Here is a 15,630-nt window from a genome sequence, read left to right as displayed (position 1 = left end):
ATAAATATTATGTACAGAACTGGCTTGCCTGGTGGTGCTCCTGCTGGAGTACCCACGTTGCAACAAGCCGTCTCGTCCCTCCCAGAAAGCAGCAGCCACACACCTGTTGCGAAGCTGCTGTTGTGGCTCTGCTCCACCAGGGGAGCTGCTTCTGATTCTGTGCTTCTAGAGTCTCATCATGCAGAAATCAGCCGTAGAGAACTTTATTGCATGTGAGGCTTTAAAACAAATTTTACAGCCTTTATGGCTGCCGTGATGATTAACTTTATATAATACCATCAGTGTTATAGCATTTTTGACAGGTCCCTGCTCTAAAGGTGAAGACAAGCATAATACAAATCACAGCTTGCAGCAGTTCTTCAGCTTTGGTGTGGGGATACACAGGCACACTAGCAAATGAAAGGCTGACCCAGCTGTCAGTCTTTCCTCTCCCCATCCCCCCATGCTTCAAGTAGGCTGTCTGCATTCTTTTTTAAAAAATCAAGTTCTGCATGAAGGTTTTATCTACTCACTTGTCACTGTTTTAAGTTTTAAAACAAACCTTTTTTTAAAAAAATGCAAAAGTGCTCCATGGATTGGTGACATCATGAGGCAGAGAGCCAATCAGTGCCGTATAGTGCCAGCTTCTGCTTCAAACTTTTACCATTGTTCTCTTCTAGAGAAGAAAAATACATTTGGACCAATCACTGTGAAATCTCTTCCAGAAAGGTTCCACAGCAATAAAAAACGCTTTGCTTTGTTTTCACCCAAATGCAGAATCCACAAAAGGTTGTTGACATCAAGATCGTTAAATCCAAATTTAAACTTTCCAGGAAAAATCTGATAGTTTAAAAACAAAAAATTGTTACCAACGACCCGTTTATAATATCTAAATTACTCAGTTGCAATATTAAGCCCATGTGTGGAAGCAGCCTAAGCTAAATCTAAGCAGATATGCCTGAAAATATGTGGGCAATGCCTGGTGTTAAACCTTGAAAACAGCAGAGTTGTATAGGATTTCTTGTAGTGGGAGAGCAGGGCTCCGTTTTTCCCCACAGCTGCCAAAAGTCACATTAGACGTGAGGATAATCGCATATCTTTGCCTGGTGGAAGGTGTATGTATCTGTGTCTAGATAAGGTCTAGGTGAAGGGATTTAACTCCTTCCTCTTGCCTTACTCCTGATCTGGATCACACCTATCCTGTACTTGCTACTTGCAGACGGAAGGGCACAATCAGGTCTGTGGCAGAGGCACAGAGATAACCCCTCCTCCTCCCACACCACAGTCCCATTCTGGGTGAAGATCCCCATGCAAATATCGTTGCTTTTTTTAAAAAAAATTCAAAGTTACCAATTGTGTGAATGAAGTTGCGTCTCAAAAGCTACAAAGTAAATTATGCAAAACAAAAGTGCACATGTGTGTACCAGGGACGCAGATTTCCTGACCTCTTCACAGAATAGACTTTGAGTAAAGTTCAGGCAAATTTCAGGCACTTTCTTAATGCAAAATCTTTTTAGGCAGAGGTCATGGGTGGTAAGCCCAGGACTGTCTTTGTTGGTTTGGTGGTGAATAGGGCTGATGCTGCTTCTGACTGTCCTGTATACATTCCTTTTCTCCTTCCCAGCGGACCTGATGGAACAGAGGCTATACCTGAACCGCCGCCTGATCAGAGTCTCCTCTAGGTGAGCAGTGCCAACTCGTCCCTACACAGCTTCTTCAGGAGCTTAACTGCTATGATTCTTCCTCCAAATTCTCTTTCGTTAGACTGAACCCACCTGCCAAGTTCAATCACATCTCTTTCTGGTTCTGAGCCTATTGGAGACATTGGCCTTTGGGGCTGCCCCATGTATTTTGAAACCCACTTCATCCACTATGCTGGGGGTGGGAAACTTTCTGCATTTCTCAAATTCCTGGTAGGTCACTTCAACAGATGGGCGTGCCCTCCCATCAATGTCTTGTGACCCATTTTTCCTTTGTAGTGTGGCAAAAGCCAAGCGAAGCAAGGGTTGAAGTTACTGGACATCAGCAGATAGGTGGTGACTTACTTTTTACAAGGGGAACTCAGTAGCACAGCTGATCCCAGCAGGCTTGATCTTTCCGCCAATCAGCTGATTGATAGTGACAGCAAACCTCCCTTGCCAACGAACAATCAGGATGCACTGTGCATTGGCAGCTGTGTGTCTACCTGCCCCGCACTTAACATTGCATATAACATCAGGTATGGGCAGGTGCATGTGGTTTGGGGGAGGGAATTCAGCCAAATTGGGACACCGGCTGGGTCTAACTGGACCCTCAGATTGGAGGTTCCTCACCCCTGCTAAATCAGGCAGACAAAGCTTTAACCCACACTAAAAAGCTAGGCAAGATTAAAAAGGTCTTAACAGCTTGCCTAATGCTTAAAGGGGAGGCAGCCAGCCAAACCTCACTAGGTAGAGAGTTCTGCAACCTGGTTGCCTTAATAGAAAAAGGCTCTGCCTCAACATTTCAGCCAGGCCTGCATCTGAAAAGTGGCAGAAGGCGCCCCTTGCCTTCCCTTGCGCTCACTAAATGCTCACATTCTTTTAGGCAATCAGAAGAGGTCCAAGCTCCTGAGCTGAATGGTTTACACCATGCAAACAATGAGCTCTTACATAATGATATGATGGAGGGATTAGAGCACGGCCTTGGAGGTCTTCTGTTTGACAGGCAAGGTGAGTAGTGGATCCATAGTCCTCTTGAGGGAGAAATCAGTTTCCTCAGAGGTAGTGCCACAGAATTATCTCCTGGGACTGCTGCAGTTGTAATGCTTTCAGTTTTCCATTTTGGCTCTGCCTACCACAGATTTCTACAGTATTTTCCCCCTTCAGCTCCCAGATGATGCTCTCCTTCCCTCCTGTCCCCCCCCAGATCCTTTTCTTCCACCACCAGGTGAGGATCCGCAGTTGCCACAGGTGCCTGCTGGCCTGTTTGTGCCACCTGATGTGTTCCCAGAGCTGTATGTAGATGAAAGAGATTTCCATTAGACTCCTATGTTACCATCACTGCTCCCACTTGAAAAGACAAGCTATCGTCATCTTGGAAATAGAACGCTTCCGCAAGATGGATGATGATGGATAAAGATGGATAATGATTTCTGGCAAGATGGACACCTAAGACTGCGGCTCTTTTGCCATCCAACTGCCTAATGGTTTTCCTTCTGCTCCAGGGCAGAGCAGAGCTTTCTTACTAATCAACTCAAGGAGGATGCTGAACCAGCCTGAAAATTTGAGCCTTCATGATTACTCTGAACATTCAACTGGAGTGATATGCTGGGGACTTGGTGGGGAGGGAGCCTAATCAAGGTTGTATGGACCATTAGAGTTATCCTGATTTGGTTGTTAGGTACAAAATGAGAAGAGAAGAGTTTTGAGTTGGGAAGGGGTATCACTGTTGCCTATATGTGCCTGCCAGCTCAACCGGTATATATGTAAATAATCTTCACCGTTCTGTATGAGCAATTGACCTGTCAAGCTGCTCTGGAACGTCCTGTCACTTGGAGTAGTGGAGAGGGCAAACCAAACTGTAACCTGGTATATGCAAGAAAAGATAGTCATTGCATCCATATTAGCCCTTTTCTCTGGCACTTCAATCCTTTCATTCAGTCTTCTTTTTACAGACCATCCTATTAATGTCATTATCAAATTGTTGCAGTCCAGTGTGTTCTGCCTTGTCCTCCCATGTTTTTTCAGACCTGAGTTGTGGCAGGATTGTTGTGATTTTTGTTTGTTTTTTTGCAATAAGATGCAGTTGCAAGACCAGCTTGTCCAGTGTGGGTTGGCAAAGCTCTGTTGAGTCTGCAAAGACTGGAGTGGGGAACCTGCAGCCCTCCCAATGTTGCTGGACTACAATCACTGCGGGCTACTGTTCATTGGTACTGGTAGAGTGGAGGGCAGGTAGCTCAAACAGTAGGTGGAGCCAGTGCCAATGACAGGCAAAGCCAACTAATTCTAGTTTTGTCCTCATCCTCTTCCCTGCTGAGTTCTACAAGGGCAGCACGTGAGACTAAGGAAGAGGAAGAAGCTGGACTCATTATAAGAAGGAAGACAGGCACGTGGAGGCTGACTGGGTGCAGACTGAGGCTGGTGGGGCAGTGTCCTGTTTGCTCTAGTGGACCAATCTCCACTGACTACAACTCCCCTCATGCCTGAGCATTGGCCATGCTGGCTGGGATTGATGGAGCCCAGCAACATCTGGAGGACTGATAGGTTTCCCACCTCTGTTTTAAGATCTCCTTTGTCTTCCTGTTGCCAAGTTCTGCCCATTTTTATTTTTTCCCGTTGGTCCTGGCTAAGGGATTAGTGATGGATTGTATGTTAACTGCTCTTTGGATAGTACTCTCTCAGAGCTCCTCTAGACAGCCTCTTTATTGAACTTTTATCCTGATTTGCTTGTGGTGGTTCAATTGTATCTGGTGGGTTTTTTTAGGTGATTCATTCTGATTGGTTTATGGGGCGGTGTATTACAGTGAGGATTCATGCTGTGATTGGCTTGCTGTGTGTTTACACGTCTTCCCATTAATCTTTTGTTCATCCCACAGTTTTCAGTGCATTTCCTCGTCATCTTCCAAACCACAAAAAAATCCTTCTTTTTTTGGGTGGATTTGTTGTGCTATGACAGTAGAGCCCTTTAATCCACTTTAACTGCACAAATCTGTATCCCCTAGTATGTGCTTGAATCTCTCCTGCAAAATACTGACAGTCTAGAGGTGCCCTTCATTGCCCCCAATGTTATTTCCATTTGCCATGAGATGACGGTAGGGACGTTCATTGCATTGTGCCAGATGTGGGGAACCTGTGGCCCTCTGGAGAAATGGACACACAGAGTAACAGACAGGTTATTTCAAGCACCAGCTCCCTACCTAAGCTTGATGCTTGCCAGACATACTCTCTCTCCCTGTAATATATTTTCCCCCTCTATTCCACAAATGAAATGTCAAGCTATTTCCACATTAGGAATAACAAAAAATAACTTTAATGGAGTGATTCATACAAAATATTTGCACGTTCATACCCCACAAATCATCCCTCAAAAAGGAATGGACAGTATGGAAATAAAACAGGTGAAGGGGGCAAGGTTCTTCAACAAACCTGCCCCCTTTTTAATATTAAAAAGTTGGCACATAATGTCCCTACACAATTTTGGCCCATTATCAGTGTCCAGCAAGGATCAGGCCAACATAAATAAATACATTAAATAATGTACTAAACAAGTACGTTAAATACATACAAGCTATCAATAAATAAATATTAAATAAAATGGAAGCACATAATGGGACACAAATCCTGCAACCCACATTGGTTTCTCTCCTCTCAGTTTGCATCCCCACCTAAGGCTGCACAATGGGAAAAGACCCTTGCCACCACAACCGCAAAGGACTGCAGACGCCACAGAATGGAGTCCTGCAGTAGTCCTTTCTCCCATTCTGTCACAAAGGTGGGACTGACTGGGCTGCTGCTTTCAAAGTTGCCTCCAACCTGCAGAAGATAAAAGTATCATGGTGAAGAACATAAGAAGTGCTCAGCTGGATCAAGCCAAAAGACCCATCTTAGTCCAGCATCCTGTTTCTACACTGGTTAACCACATGCTTATGGGAAGTCCACAAGCAAGACCTCAGCGCAACAGCAGTCATCGTTTCCAGTAACTCATTGAGAGGCATGCTGCCTCCAACAGTGGAAGTAGAAACTAGCCATCAATGGCTAATAGCCATTGATAGCCTTATCCTCCGCGAGGGTTATATGTGTTTCCCATCCACATGGCTACATCTGTAACAATGCCTCTGCCCTTACGGATGTTCATCCCACCTTTATAAGGTTAGAAAGATGTGTTTCTGAGAAAGCAGATCAGCCCAAGTTATTTCATGACCTTCATTTTGGGACTGGTGCTTTGCTTGCTAGCTTTTAGATTACTGAAAATTCACTGGGACGGCAAGATACTGGGTTGTCAAGTCCCCAAGCAATGGATCCAGAGGAACGATTTGTAGGTGATGCAGTACACACTAGCATGTGTCACTTTTATAACTGCAAAAAGTCCCTTTTTTTAAAAAAAAAGTGGCTTTGTTGTACTAACGTGATAAGGCGTTTTAATCCACTATAATTGCGCTAACTTAAATTTCTGGTCTTTGCTTGAATCCCTCCTGAAAAATAGTTATAGTCTGGAGGCACATATGGATCATTTGCTTTATACAATGGCATGCTTTTAGAACTCTGCTTTTGTGCTTTCTCTGCATGTTCTGTTTTTGTGATAACTTTTGGTTCTCAATTAGCAAACAAATCTGCATGGAAGAGGTTGTTTGTACCCCATGCTGAGCAAATTAGAGGGTGATGGGTGATCCCCACCACAAAACAATCTCCTCCCCAATCCTGCCTCTTTACTCACTTCCAGCTTCTGTCCTTTCAGGCTTGTCCATGTAAAACGCTACTTTCCTCTCTGCTTCCTAAACTGTGGCTGTCTTTCTGACTTGGAAAGCTCATTGCGATTGAGCCTTCCCTGGTTCCTACCCTAGTTTCATTTTCTTTTCCCTCTTTTTCCCTCTTGCCTTAACTGAATAGAGTCCAAGATTGCCCTCAACCAGGGTGATGTTGAAGGCTTCTCATGCCCTCTCTGAGAAAACTCTCCAACTCCAGATTTCCTTTAAAATGAACACCCCCTGGCTTGGGGACAAAGTGGGTGTCTTATTTTGCTTGGTAGCAGCCATGCCAGCTGACGAGAGCTCTTCCTTGGCTCTGCTTTTTGCAGGTATGGGGAACTTGTGGCTGTGCAGATGTTGTTGGACTCAAGTCCCATCAGCCCCAGCCAGATCAACCCCTTGCGCCTCCCGGTGTGGCCAATGGGAATGCTTTGCTGTAGGTGACTAGTGTGCTCACAGCCTCGGATGGTTTCCCACAAGAATCCTTCTAGCCTACTCCCTTGCCATTCCTTAACCAGCCATTTTGCTCATGGGCCTTATGATTGTGCCATGCATGACAGTGAAGTTGGCTCCTTTAGCTGTGATGTTGGCAAGGTTGGTCTAAAATAATAATATTAAAAACCTCACATCTGCATCTGTTCATTGTTTGTTTCATTGGCTTTCTCACTTCTCCAACCTTGATGCATGATTCCAAGGCCTCCCTGTGGCCAAACCCCTTCTACCCATAGACATATACCCACCTTTGAAAGGAGCAACAGGCATTTTGCCTTAAGCAAGGCATTTTGTAGCTTGGTGGTTAACTCTGGGTTAGAAAACTGGACCAGAAGTTCATGATAATGGCGAAGTCCCTGATGGATCTTATTGAGGCAGTGCTAGGGAAGAGAGCAAGAACCAATGGTCATTTTATTTTATTATTTTAAAATACTTGGAGCCCAGTAAACATCAGAGGCTGCAGCACTGCTAAAATTAAGCTGCTGTAGACCTTGTCATCACCAGTCCCTTGGATGCAAAAACTACTGAGAGCCCCATGTAAGAGCAAACTTTAATAAGAGCAGGCGGGGGGATATGCAAGACCAGACTGCCTGTAAGTCCTCTGCTACTGAAATTCTGCCTCCTAATCCTAAATTATGAGACCTGGATGTGGATACTTAGAGCAGAGTAGACATCATTTTTATTATGCATTCATGATGATTTTGTGCTCATGATGATATTGGGGTGATTATATACCATCCCACTTTCAATACCAGTTGTGCCTGTAAATGTTAGAGGGCAGACATACTGCTTTGTTTCCATTTGGTGCATATCCTATAGCTTCCTGCTGAAATCCTGTAACTTTTCATACCACAAATGTTCTGGGGTTGGGTTTTTTGGAGTCCCGCTTTTGTTGTTGCGGTGTAGGGCTAGAATGTTCCTCTAGGTGGCAATAACGCTATAATGCTGGGGAAGCATCACAGAACAACTAATAAAGTGGAATAATGTGTGGACAGGTCAGTATAAATCCACCACTAATGCACTATTATTGCATCACTACCATGTAGCAGAATACACTCACAAAAAATACCAACTTGCAGGGCTCCCCTAAGTTATGAGTTCTGGCTATGGATACTTGGGTGAAAGCTGTTTATTCCACCACCCCCTTCCTTTTTTTCACTGCCTGACCCAACACCTGACTAGGCCAGGGTAGGGGGCAGGCGCTGTCCCACTGACTAGACTTTCTGGCATCCCTGAACTAGAAATGGAATTTGGCAGCTTTTGACTTTCAACTCTTCAATCATTCCTCAGCTTTGTAAGAAAGAGTGGATAATTATCTGGTGTATGGTATAATAATTTATATTCTTTCCTGCCTTCAGGGAACCATTTCCACATCAAAATGACTGACAAGGAAGCCCTGAGTGTCTGCTATTGAACTGCCTAAATGTTGCAAAGCTTCCCGGGACATGTTCCAATGTGCTTTCTACAACGTTTTCATTTCAGTCAGGGCACTGTGCTAGGCCTGGTGGGCCTTCTCACTGTGGCCAAATATGAATGACTGTGCCTTTAAAGACACCTAACAATCCTCTGTGGCTACGTATGTATTGCATGGGAATATCGGTTGTCTGTCAGAAAAAAAATGTTTGCCAATTGATAAACTAATGAGTTTTCATCCAAGGAGTGCCAACTTTCCTCAGAATTAGGGACAGAAGGATCTGACAACATCTGTTCTCTCAGTTTTTCATTTTTCAATCTTAAATCCAGGTCTCCATATTTCTGCAGCGTTTTGCGGTGTTTTTTATAATCCTCACGAACATTCTTCAGTGTCTTTTACTGGCCATGTGGATTTTTGTTATAAAGGACCAATATAGCTGCTTGATTTTGATAAAAACAGTTACCGTTTTATTATTAACCAGGGAATCTGGATCACAGTTGTCTCTGCATTCAATCCGCTGGGAAAATGGGATAGTTGGGGCTGTCACCTGTGGGGACACAAAAAAGCTCTGGGTGTAAAGCTATCACTCTAGCATGCCTGAAACCCAGCACCATGTATACCTTCTGTCTAGCTTTCCATCTTACTTCTACCTTTCTCACCTGTTGGTTCCTTCAGCAGCACCTCCCAGCTTTCACAGCCACCCAGATTTGGTCCCAGATCATAGGACTCCATCCCTCCCTCAGCACCTCTGCTGCCCAGTTCCAACACCCCCTCTACTGCTTTTGCATAGTGCCTGAAATTATGGAGGGGTTGAGCTGGAAGTACAATCCAAGTAAAGCCTCAAATGGGATTCTCTTTTGAAATTATGTTGAATGGAAGATAATGTCCCAGCTGGCAGTGGCAGATCAGGGGTGGGGGAAACCTCAGGCTCAGGGGCCTAATCTGCCCCTCAGGACTCTCTCTCCTCAGCAACACCCTTTCTCCCCTGCCCACACCCTTCACTAGCCTGACTTCACATCCTCTTTGAGGGTTTTTTGCCTGGCTAGAATGTGTTCCTGAAGTCTGATAATGCTTCTTGCTTGCTCACAGGGAGGGTAGAGAAGGGGGTGTGAGTGTGCACAAAGAAACTAGCCTGTTGTGCAAAGAGAAAATTCACATTTTTTGCTTTGTCCACATTTGCCTCTGGCCCTGTTCACCACTGCTCTGAAGTTTGCTCAGAAGGGAATACAGTCCTCAAGCTGAAAAAGGCTCTCCACCCCTATAGAAAACACTCCCTGTTGCTTCTGTTGGGGGGGGATCATTGCCCCTTTGCAGCTAGCCCTGAAAATAATCTGCTAGATCCTAGCTACAAAGGCACAGTGCCTTGCCATTAGCAGTGCCACACACACTTAACACACCTGTCACTTTCTTTTTTCTGACATCATAGGTGCCCAAAATATGTCACTAGACTGTCTATGACATTTTTTGTACACACGCCTGTTTTGCATTGTTGCCCAGTGTGTGGTTCATGTTGAAAATGAGCCAGGCAAAAGATTATATAGAGTGGTTACAAGGGTGATTACAAGTATGCTTATACTTCCAGGATCGTTCACACCCTCAGAAACAGTGCTGATGTTGGGTTGTCCATTGCCTCCACAGCATACACCTTGATTCTCAAGGTACAATTTGTGTTCCTTCCTTCCACAGCCAAATAGTAAACAAGAACGATGCAAATATATTACCCACTTTAACTATTATCCTACACCACCAAAATTGTAGGAACTGTAGTTTCAGGTACTGTCATCCTTCCAGAACAACAATTTCCAGGACTCTCTGAGGTCCCATCTTCACTATAGATTTAAATAAATACCATACAACTTTAAACAGCCGTGGCTTCCCCCAAGAATCCTGGGAAAGGTAGTTTGTTAAGGGTGCTGAGAGAAGACCCCTGTTCTCAGAGTACAATTTGTAGAGTGGTTTAACAATCAATCCCTTTTCCCAGGGAACTCTGGGAATAGTAGCTCTGTGAGGGAAACGGGTCTCCTAATAGCTCTCAGCACCCTGCACAAACTACCATTTTCAGGGTTCTTTGAGGGAAGCCCAAGACTGTTTAAAGTGGTATAAGAGTGCTTTAAATGTATGGTGCAGATGAAGCCTGCGAAGAGTAAATAACATGAATAGGGAATACTCAAGGTGGGTAGTGTTGAGCAGTTAACAATCGCCTCCCACAGTGCTGTTTGACGTTTCCCATCTCCCCAAGCTGCTTTCAGGCTTGCTGTTTTTTTAAAAGGCCACTGGCACTTAGTTACATATGTTTACATGTAAGGGCTAGTTCTGCCTTGTTAAAACCGACTATCAGGTGGATAGTTCCTTCAGTTCCTATCCTGGCGGCATTGTACTTCAGCTGGTGGGTGGGGATCCAGAAATTGACTGATTGACTGCCTGGGTGTATTTATATACCACCTTTCTGCCAAAGCAGTTTACAATTCAAAATAGTTTGTTCCCTGATCTAGAGTGGCTTGCTTCAGTGGTAGCCACCATTTTTTTCCCAATTTTTTTTTTAAAAAAAAGGACAGAAAGACAGGGAGTCACAAGATGCGGACCACAACATAGTTCTTTGAGTCATGCAGAAGAGGGATTTGTAGCTTCAGCTTGTTATGTAGGAATGAGAAAAGCTGCAACTCAAAATTCTCTCTTAAACATGCAGGAACACAGGAAGTGCTATTTTACTTTGAGTCAGACCACTAGTCCATTTAACTCAGTATTAGCTATGGTCACATCCACATCACACATTTAAAACAGTTATACCACTTTAACATTCTCTGGGGCTTCTCCCAAAGAATCCTGGGAACTGTAGTTTGTTACGGGTGCTGAGAGTTGTTAGGAGACCCACCACAGAGCGGCAGTTCCCAGCATCCTTAACAAACTACAGTTCCCAATATTTTGAGGAAAGCCATGAAATCCTGCTTGGAGATCCCAGGCCTGAACCTGAGACCTTCTGCGTTCAAAATAGATGCTCCGTCACTGAGCTACAGCCCTTCTCCTTCTAGAAAAACCTGGTTCTCCTTTCCATCGAGCAGGTGTGGCTAACCCTCCAGATATTGCTGGACTCCTCAGACTCAGCCAACATGCCCAATAGTCCAGCACCATCTGCAGCACCACAGGTTCCTCGTCCCTGCCCTAGAGAGTGAGGAGAAAGATGGATACATGGGATAAAAACATTAAAAGTGGGGTTTAAGTTACAGGCTGGGTGTTAAATGTGTGTCTTGGCTGGGTCCGACAAGATTAGTAACTACTGGCTTAGGGTGAGTAGATTAGAAACCTAACCAAGAATTAAGCCCCAAATATAAATCAGTAAGGTTAAGCATTCCACAATCCACCCAATAAGCTGAAAACCATCTGAAGCCCACCCAAAAGCACCTTAACCTCCATTACTCCATAAACTCTTGAATTGCACTACATCTGAGTAGTGAAATTTTAACTGTTAGAGAGTGGTAAAAGGATGGATTTTTCCTACCAATCATGTGAAGACAAGGACCAATTATGCTGCAATACTAGAATATTGAGTGGGGGGAGGAACAAACAGCAATTGCATCACACATCACAAGGTTTCAAAATGAAGAGAAATGAGATAGAATGGGAAACTTTTAAGGCACTTTGTGTGTGTGTATGTGAGGAGGGAGGGATCAAAATGTGCTGGGCCAGACTTTAATTTTTATTGGTTGTGAGATGAACCTGGAAAACTGTGAAAGTGTCTGATATTTTAAAAAGGTTTTATATTAGAAAATTCTGGAATGACTATATAGAAACACATCTCTCAATTATTTTGTTATGCAGCTGGATTTTTCTTCCTGCCTCCTTCATGCACACTTGGGGTTGAAGTGGGGATTTTAATCTACTAAGTGACTGTGAGTACAGAGCTAGGGGGTGGTAGTTACTCTGGATTAAGGCTACAATCCTATGCACGCTTGCCTGGGAATAAGACCAAACGAAAATAGCGCAACTTCTCAGTAAACATGCATAGGATTGCACTGTAAGTAACATGCAGTACAAGAACGTGAGCTTATGTGGTGTTAAAACCCATCTCAATCATTGCCCCGTGTCTCTCATTGAAGCAGAGCTGGAGCTGGACATGTGGTCCTCGATGTTGTTGACTTCAACACCCATCTGCCCCATCCCGCCTGGCCCAGTGGTCAGGGATGATGCGAGTTGTATTCCAGCAGTTTCTGGAAGGCCACAGGTTGCCCAACACTGCAACTAATTGTCTTTGTTTTCCCCAACATCACTCCCTCCACCATGGTTTTGCCTGCTTCTCCCCAGGCCCTTCCACTCTCAGCCTTTCAAATTCTGCCCTACCCCTATCCCAACCAAAATAAGTAAATAACTGGAAGAGTCCTTAAGTAGCTTTCTCTTGCTTCTTCCCATAGACCGAGGAAGTAGACCATCTGTCCTTCAACATTTAGCACAATACCTTTGGGGTTTTGGGGGACCCCACAACTGTGGAGCTCCCTCTCAAGGGATGGAGCCATCTCTGACATCTGATGCCCTTAGTTCTGGCTCTTAAATGGGCTTCAGATGGATATCCATTTATTTTGAGATGCTTTTAGTTGAGAATGATGCTGACCTGAATGTCTGTGTTTTAAGGGCTGATGGCAGTGCCACTGTTTTAAAACTTATTTCCCCCCTTAAATTGTTTAAAACTAGTTTTACATGTGTGTGCCGCCAGATGATGGAATGTTTTAAAATGCTGTATTTTATTGGAATGGATATTAAAGCTTTTTTTGTTTCTCCTTTTGTATGTAAGCCAGTTTGGGAGGGTTCTCTCTAAAAGGCAGCACAGTGTGTGTGGGGGGATTAAATCAGCTGCTCTACAGGGCTTTGCATGCCAGGAGAGGAGTCTTTCCCAGCCCTATCTGGACATTCTGAGGACTGGAACCTAGCATGTGTGGTGAGCTACAGCCTTTCCCCTCTCACTTTTCTGCGAGTAGAGATGGGCAAGTATGTCAATTTCAGTTTCTCTCACTTCCCTCATTTTCCCCATTTTAAGTTCAGTTGTTCACATTTTATGTCAGTTTGCAATTTTGTTTTTAAGTCCTCAGGAAAATTAATCAGCATTTTACTGCAAGTTTCACCTAATATGTACATTTTTGTTTGCAATGTTGCCTATGCATTTTCATGCATATTTTAGGCATATATTTGTACATATTAGTTGGCTGGAGGACTGTCTGGCAAAATCTGGACAAGCATGGGTTTTGAAGGACAGCTGTGTTTCAGTTCGCATCTTATTTCGTAAAGTGCAAATTAGGTAAATTTGCCTTTGTTGCAAACTGAATCAAATTTCTCCCCCATTCCTAGCTGTGAGGGGTGCTCAGTCAGAACAATCCCAACAAATGAACCCATTTGACCCTAAGTTGCTTTCAGGTAATTGTGGGTGTCATTGCCTTCTTTTGCATTTCATTTCCCCTCTGAACTTGCCCCTCTACGTTCCAGCCCACCACCACCATGTGGCTATATGCTTGCCAATTCAGGATGACCTTTCATGCATCTGAGGAAGCTGACTAGTCCATGAAAAGCTTATGCCACAATAAAAGCAGCAGTCTTTAAGGTGCCACAAGATTCTGTGCTGTCAGGGCTTTCCCTGTATGCCTATCCTACGGTCCATGCTCCTGTCTGGAACTTTGGACCACTCTGTTAAGTGAAGATGAGGAATTCTGTTTTTACTCACCACTAGCGGCTTATTGACTCTCAACTTCCACAACTCCCCAAGGATCTCTTGTGAGGCATCTTTACAATCCTGCCAGGAAAAATTGCTTTTCCTGGGCAATCTCATCCCTGTTGAGGTGGCAACAAGCAGCAAGAGCCCCAGGAGGCAGATTCCCCAGTGGTTCCTTGAGTTGCCCTTCATCTCTGAGGAATTCAGATGGAGTCTGGGATGATGCAGGAGGACTTGACTTGAGACTGAGAGTTTGAGGAACCAGGATCTCTATATTTATACCACAGGTTGACTCAGGCCAATCATGGGGATTTCCCCCTCTGAGCTGACAGGTTGGGGTGGTACTACATTGCAGTGATGTCAGGAATCAGAGCTAAGTCCAGCAGGTCCCCTTCATTGTGACACTGCTAAGTCCACTGGAAAAAGCAGAAGCAAATCCCCTCTCTGGGCACTCCAGTGTGGATTGTGGGTAACCTAAGAGATCAGCTCATTTGCCTAATGCTTCCCCAGGCTAGGACACAGGCAGCTCCAAACAGGGTGGGCAAATCATAAATCCCCCTTTCCTCTCCCTACCTGCACACAGAAAATCCAAAGTGTTTTTCCTTACCTCATCTAATACCTCTGTCAGAAAACAGCTTGGGAAAAGGAAACCAGGAAGCTGGCCTCCCATTCCCCCATCTCACTGTGCAAATAATCAGTGCCCCCTTGCCCCACCACCCACACAGCCAAAAAGCCCATGTGCCCCCTTTCAAAACCCACAAGTCCTGTCTCCCTACCTATGTTATTTATATTGATGGATCCTGCCTTTCACCAACTTAAAAAAAACTAGAAATTTATAAGCAGAACAATACACAGTGTAAACAATGATAGCGATTGTAGGTCCAGTCGCTGCTCAAAACTACTGTCTATATGTTCCAGGTGATTGGTTTATTGAGCATTCATCCTTATTTGTTTGCAGGGAGGTTAGATGACTTAGCCTATTTATTAAGCTTTCTTTCTGATTAGTTATCCCACCCTTTAAAGTGCATTTTCCCTATCACAAAAAGTTTGGGTTTTTGGGGGGGAGGGGGAGGTAAGATTGTTGCACAACAACACTAATTCATTTTAACTGCTCAATCTGAATTTTCCAGTACATGACTGAATCCTGCCTGAAAATAGTGGCAGTCTGGAAGTGCCCTCTGTTATTGACGGAGTGGTTTCCTGAGACATTTGAGGAATTTAGTTGCCACCATTGTTCACAGAGGTCTTGTTTCTTCATTGAGCTTCAAGTATCTCCCTTTTCCCTTTCAGTTTTCTGAATGTTCTAGCCTATAGAGTTTATCTTGAATTAAGACCAGAAATTAACTAATGACAAGTGACACTTTTAAAAACAACAACAATGTAATATAAGATAATAGGGGCAATCCTTGTGCCAGGTTGTGAATAAGCTCGTGGACTGAAGTTTCTGAACTGTCTTCAAGAGCCGCCCACGTATAGAGCACTGAGCTAGTCAAATCAAGAATTCAGAATTGTAATGTGGACCTCAGCACCTTGGCTTCCAAGTCTGTACTTGCACCTAACCCAGACTAGCCTACCAACCAATACTTATATAGCATCAACAGTGTGCTAGATACTTTGCAGCAGTGTCCT

General features: G+C 44.2%; 2 protein-coding genes across 4 annotated transcripts in view; one reads left to right on the top strand and one right to left on the bottom strand.

The window, feature by feature from the left end:
* STAT2 (signal transducer and activator of transcription 2) overlaps positions 1-4,477 on the top strand; it is a 59,885-nt gene extending 55,408 nt beyond the window's left edge. For all 3 annotated transcript variants that reach the window (XM_061615177.1, XM_061615175.1, XM_061615176.1), the window contains exons 22-24: positions 1,604-1,661; positions 2,545-2,669; positions 2,866-4,477. In XM_061615177.1, coding sequence (XP_061471161.1) covers positions 1,604-1,661; positions 2,545-2,669; positions 2,866-2,981 — 299 coding nt within the window. In that variant the 3' untranslated portion in view covers positions 2,982-4,477. The remainder of the gene's footprint in view (positions 1-1,603; positions 1,662-2,544; positions 2,670-2,865) is intronic.
* A 443-nt stretch (positions 4,478-4,920) lies between these two features.
* IL23A (interleukin 23 subunit alpha) lies at positions 4,921-14,218 on the bottom strand. Its single transcript, XM_061615178.1, has 4 exons — positions 14,014-14,218; positions 8,773-8,856; positions 7,144-7,275; positions 4,921-5,471 (listed from the first exon to the last, which is right to left on the bottom strand). The coding sequence occupies exons 1-4, from the start codon at positions 14,191-14,193 to the stop codon at positions 5,307-5,309; spliced, it is 561 nt and encodes a 186-aa protein (XP_061471162.1). The 5' UTR covers positions 14,194-14,218; the 3' UTR covers positions 4,921-5,306.
* Positions 14,219-15,630: the final 1,412 nt, after the last annotated feature.

This window comes from Rhineura floridana, chromosome 3, assembly GCF_030035675.1.
Source record: "Rhineura floridana isolate rRhiFlo1 chromosome 3, rRhiFlo1.hap2, whole genome shotgun sequence".
In the NCBI taxonomy this organism is placed as follows: Eukaryota; Metazoa; Chordata; class Lepidosauria; order Squamata; family Rhineuridae; genus Rhineura; species Rhineura floridana.
The sequence above is the reverse complement of the archived record's forward strand: the minus strand, read 5'-3'. Positions and strand labels throughout refer to the sequence as shown.

What these genes read in the sequence shown, in the direction of transcription:
- IL23A (XM_061615178.1), bottom strand. Translation starts at nt 14,193, where the DNA reads ATGAAGGGCAACTCAAGGAACCACTGGGGAATCTGCCTCCTGGGGCTC. An exon ending in CCCTGGTTAATAATAAAACG is followed by an intron (nt 7,276 to 8,772) that starts GTAACTGTTTTT and finishes TCTCTTCCCTAG; the next exon opens with CACTGCCTCAATAAGATCCA. An exon ending in GCCTGTTGCTCCTTTCAAAG is followed by an intron (nt 5,472 to 7,143) that starts GTGGGTATATGT and finishes TATCTTCTGCAG; the next exon opens with GTTGGAGGCAACTTTGAAAG.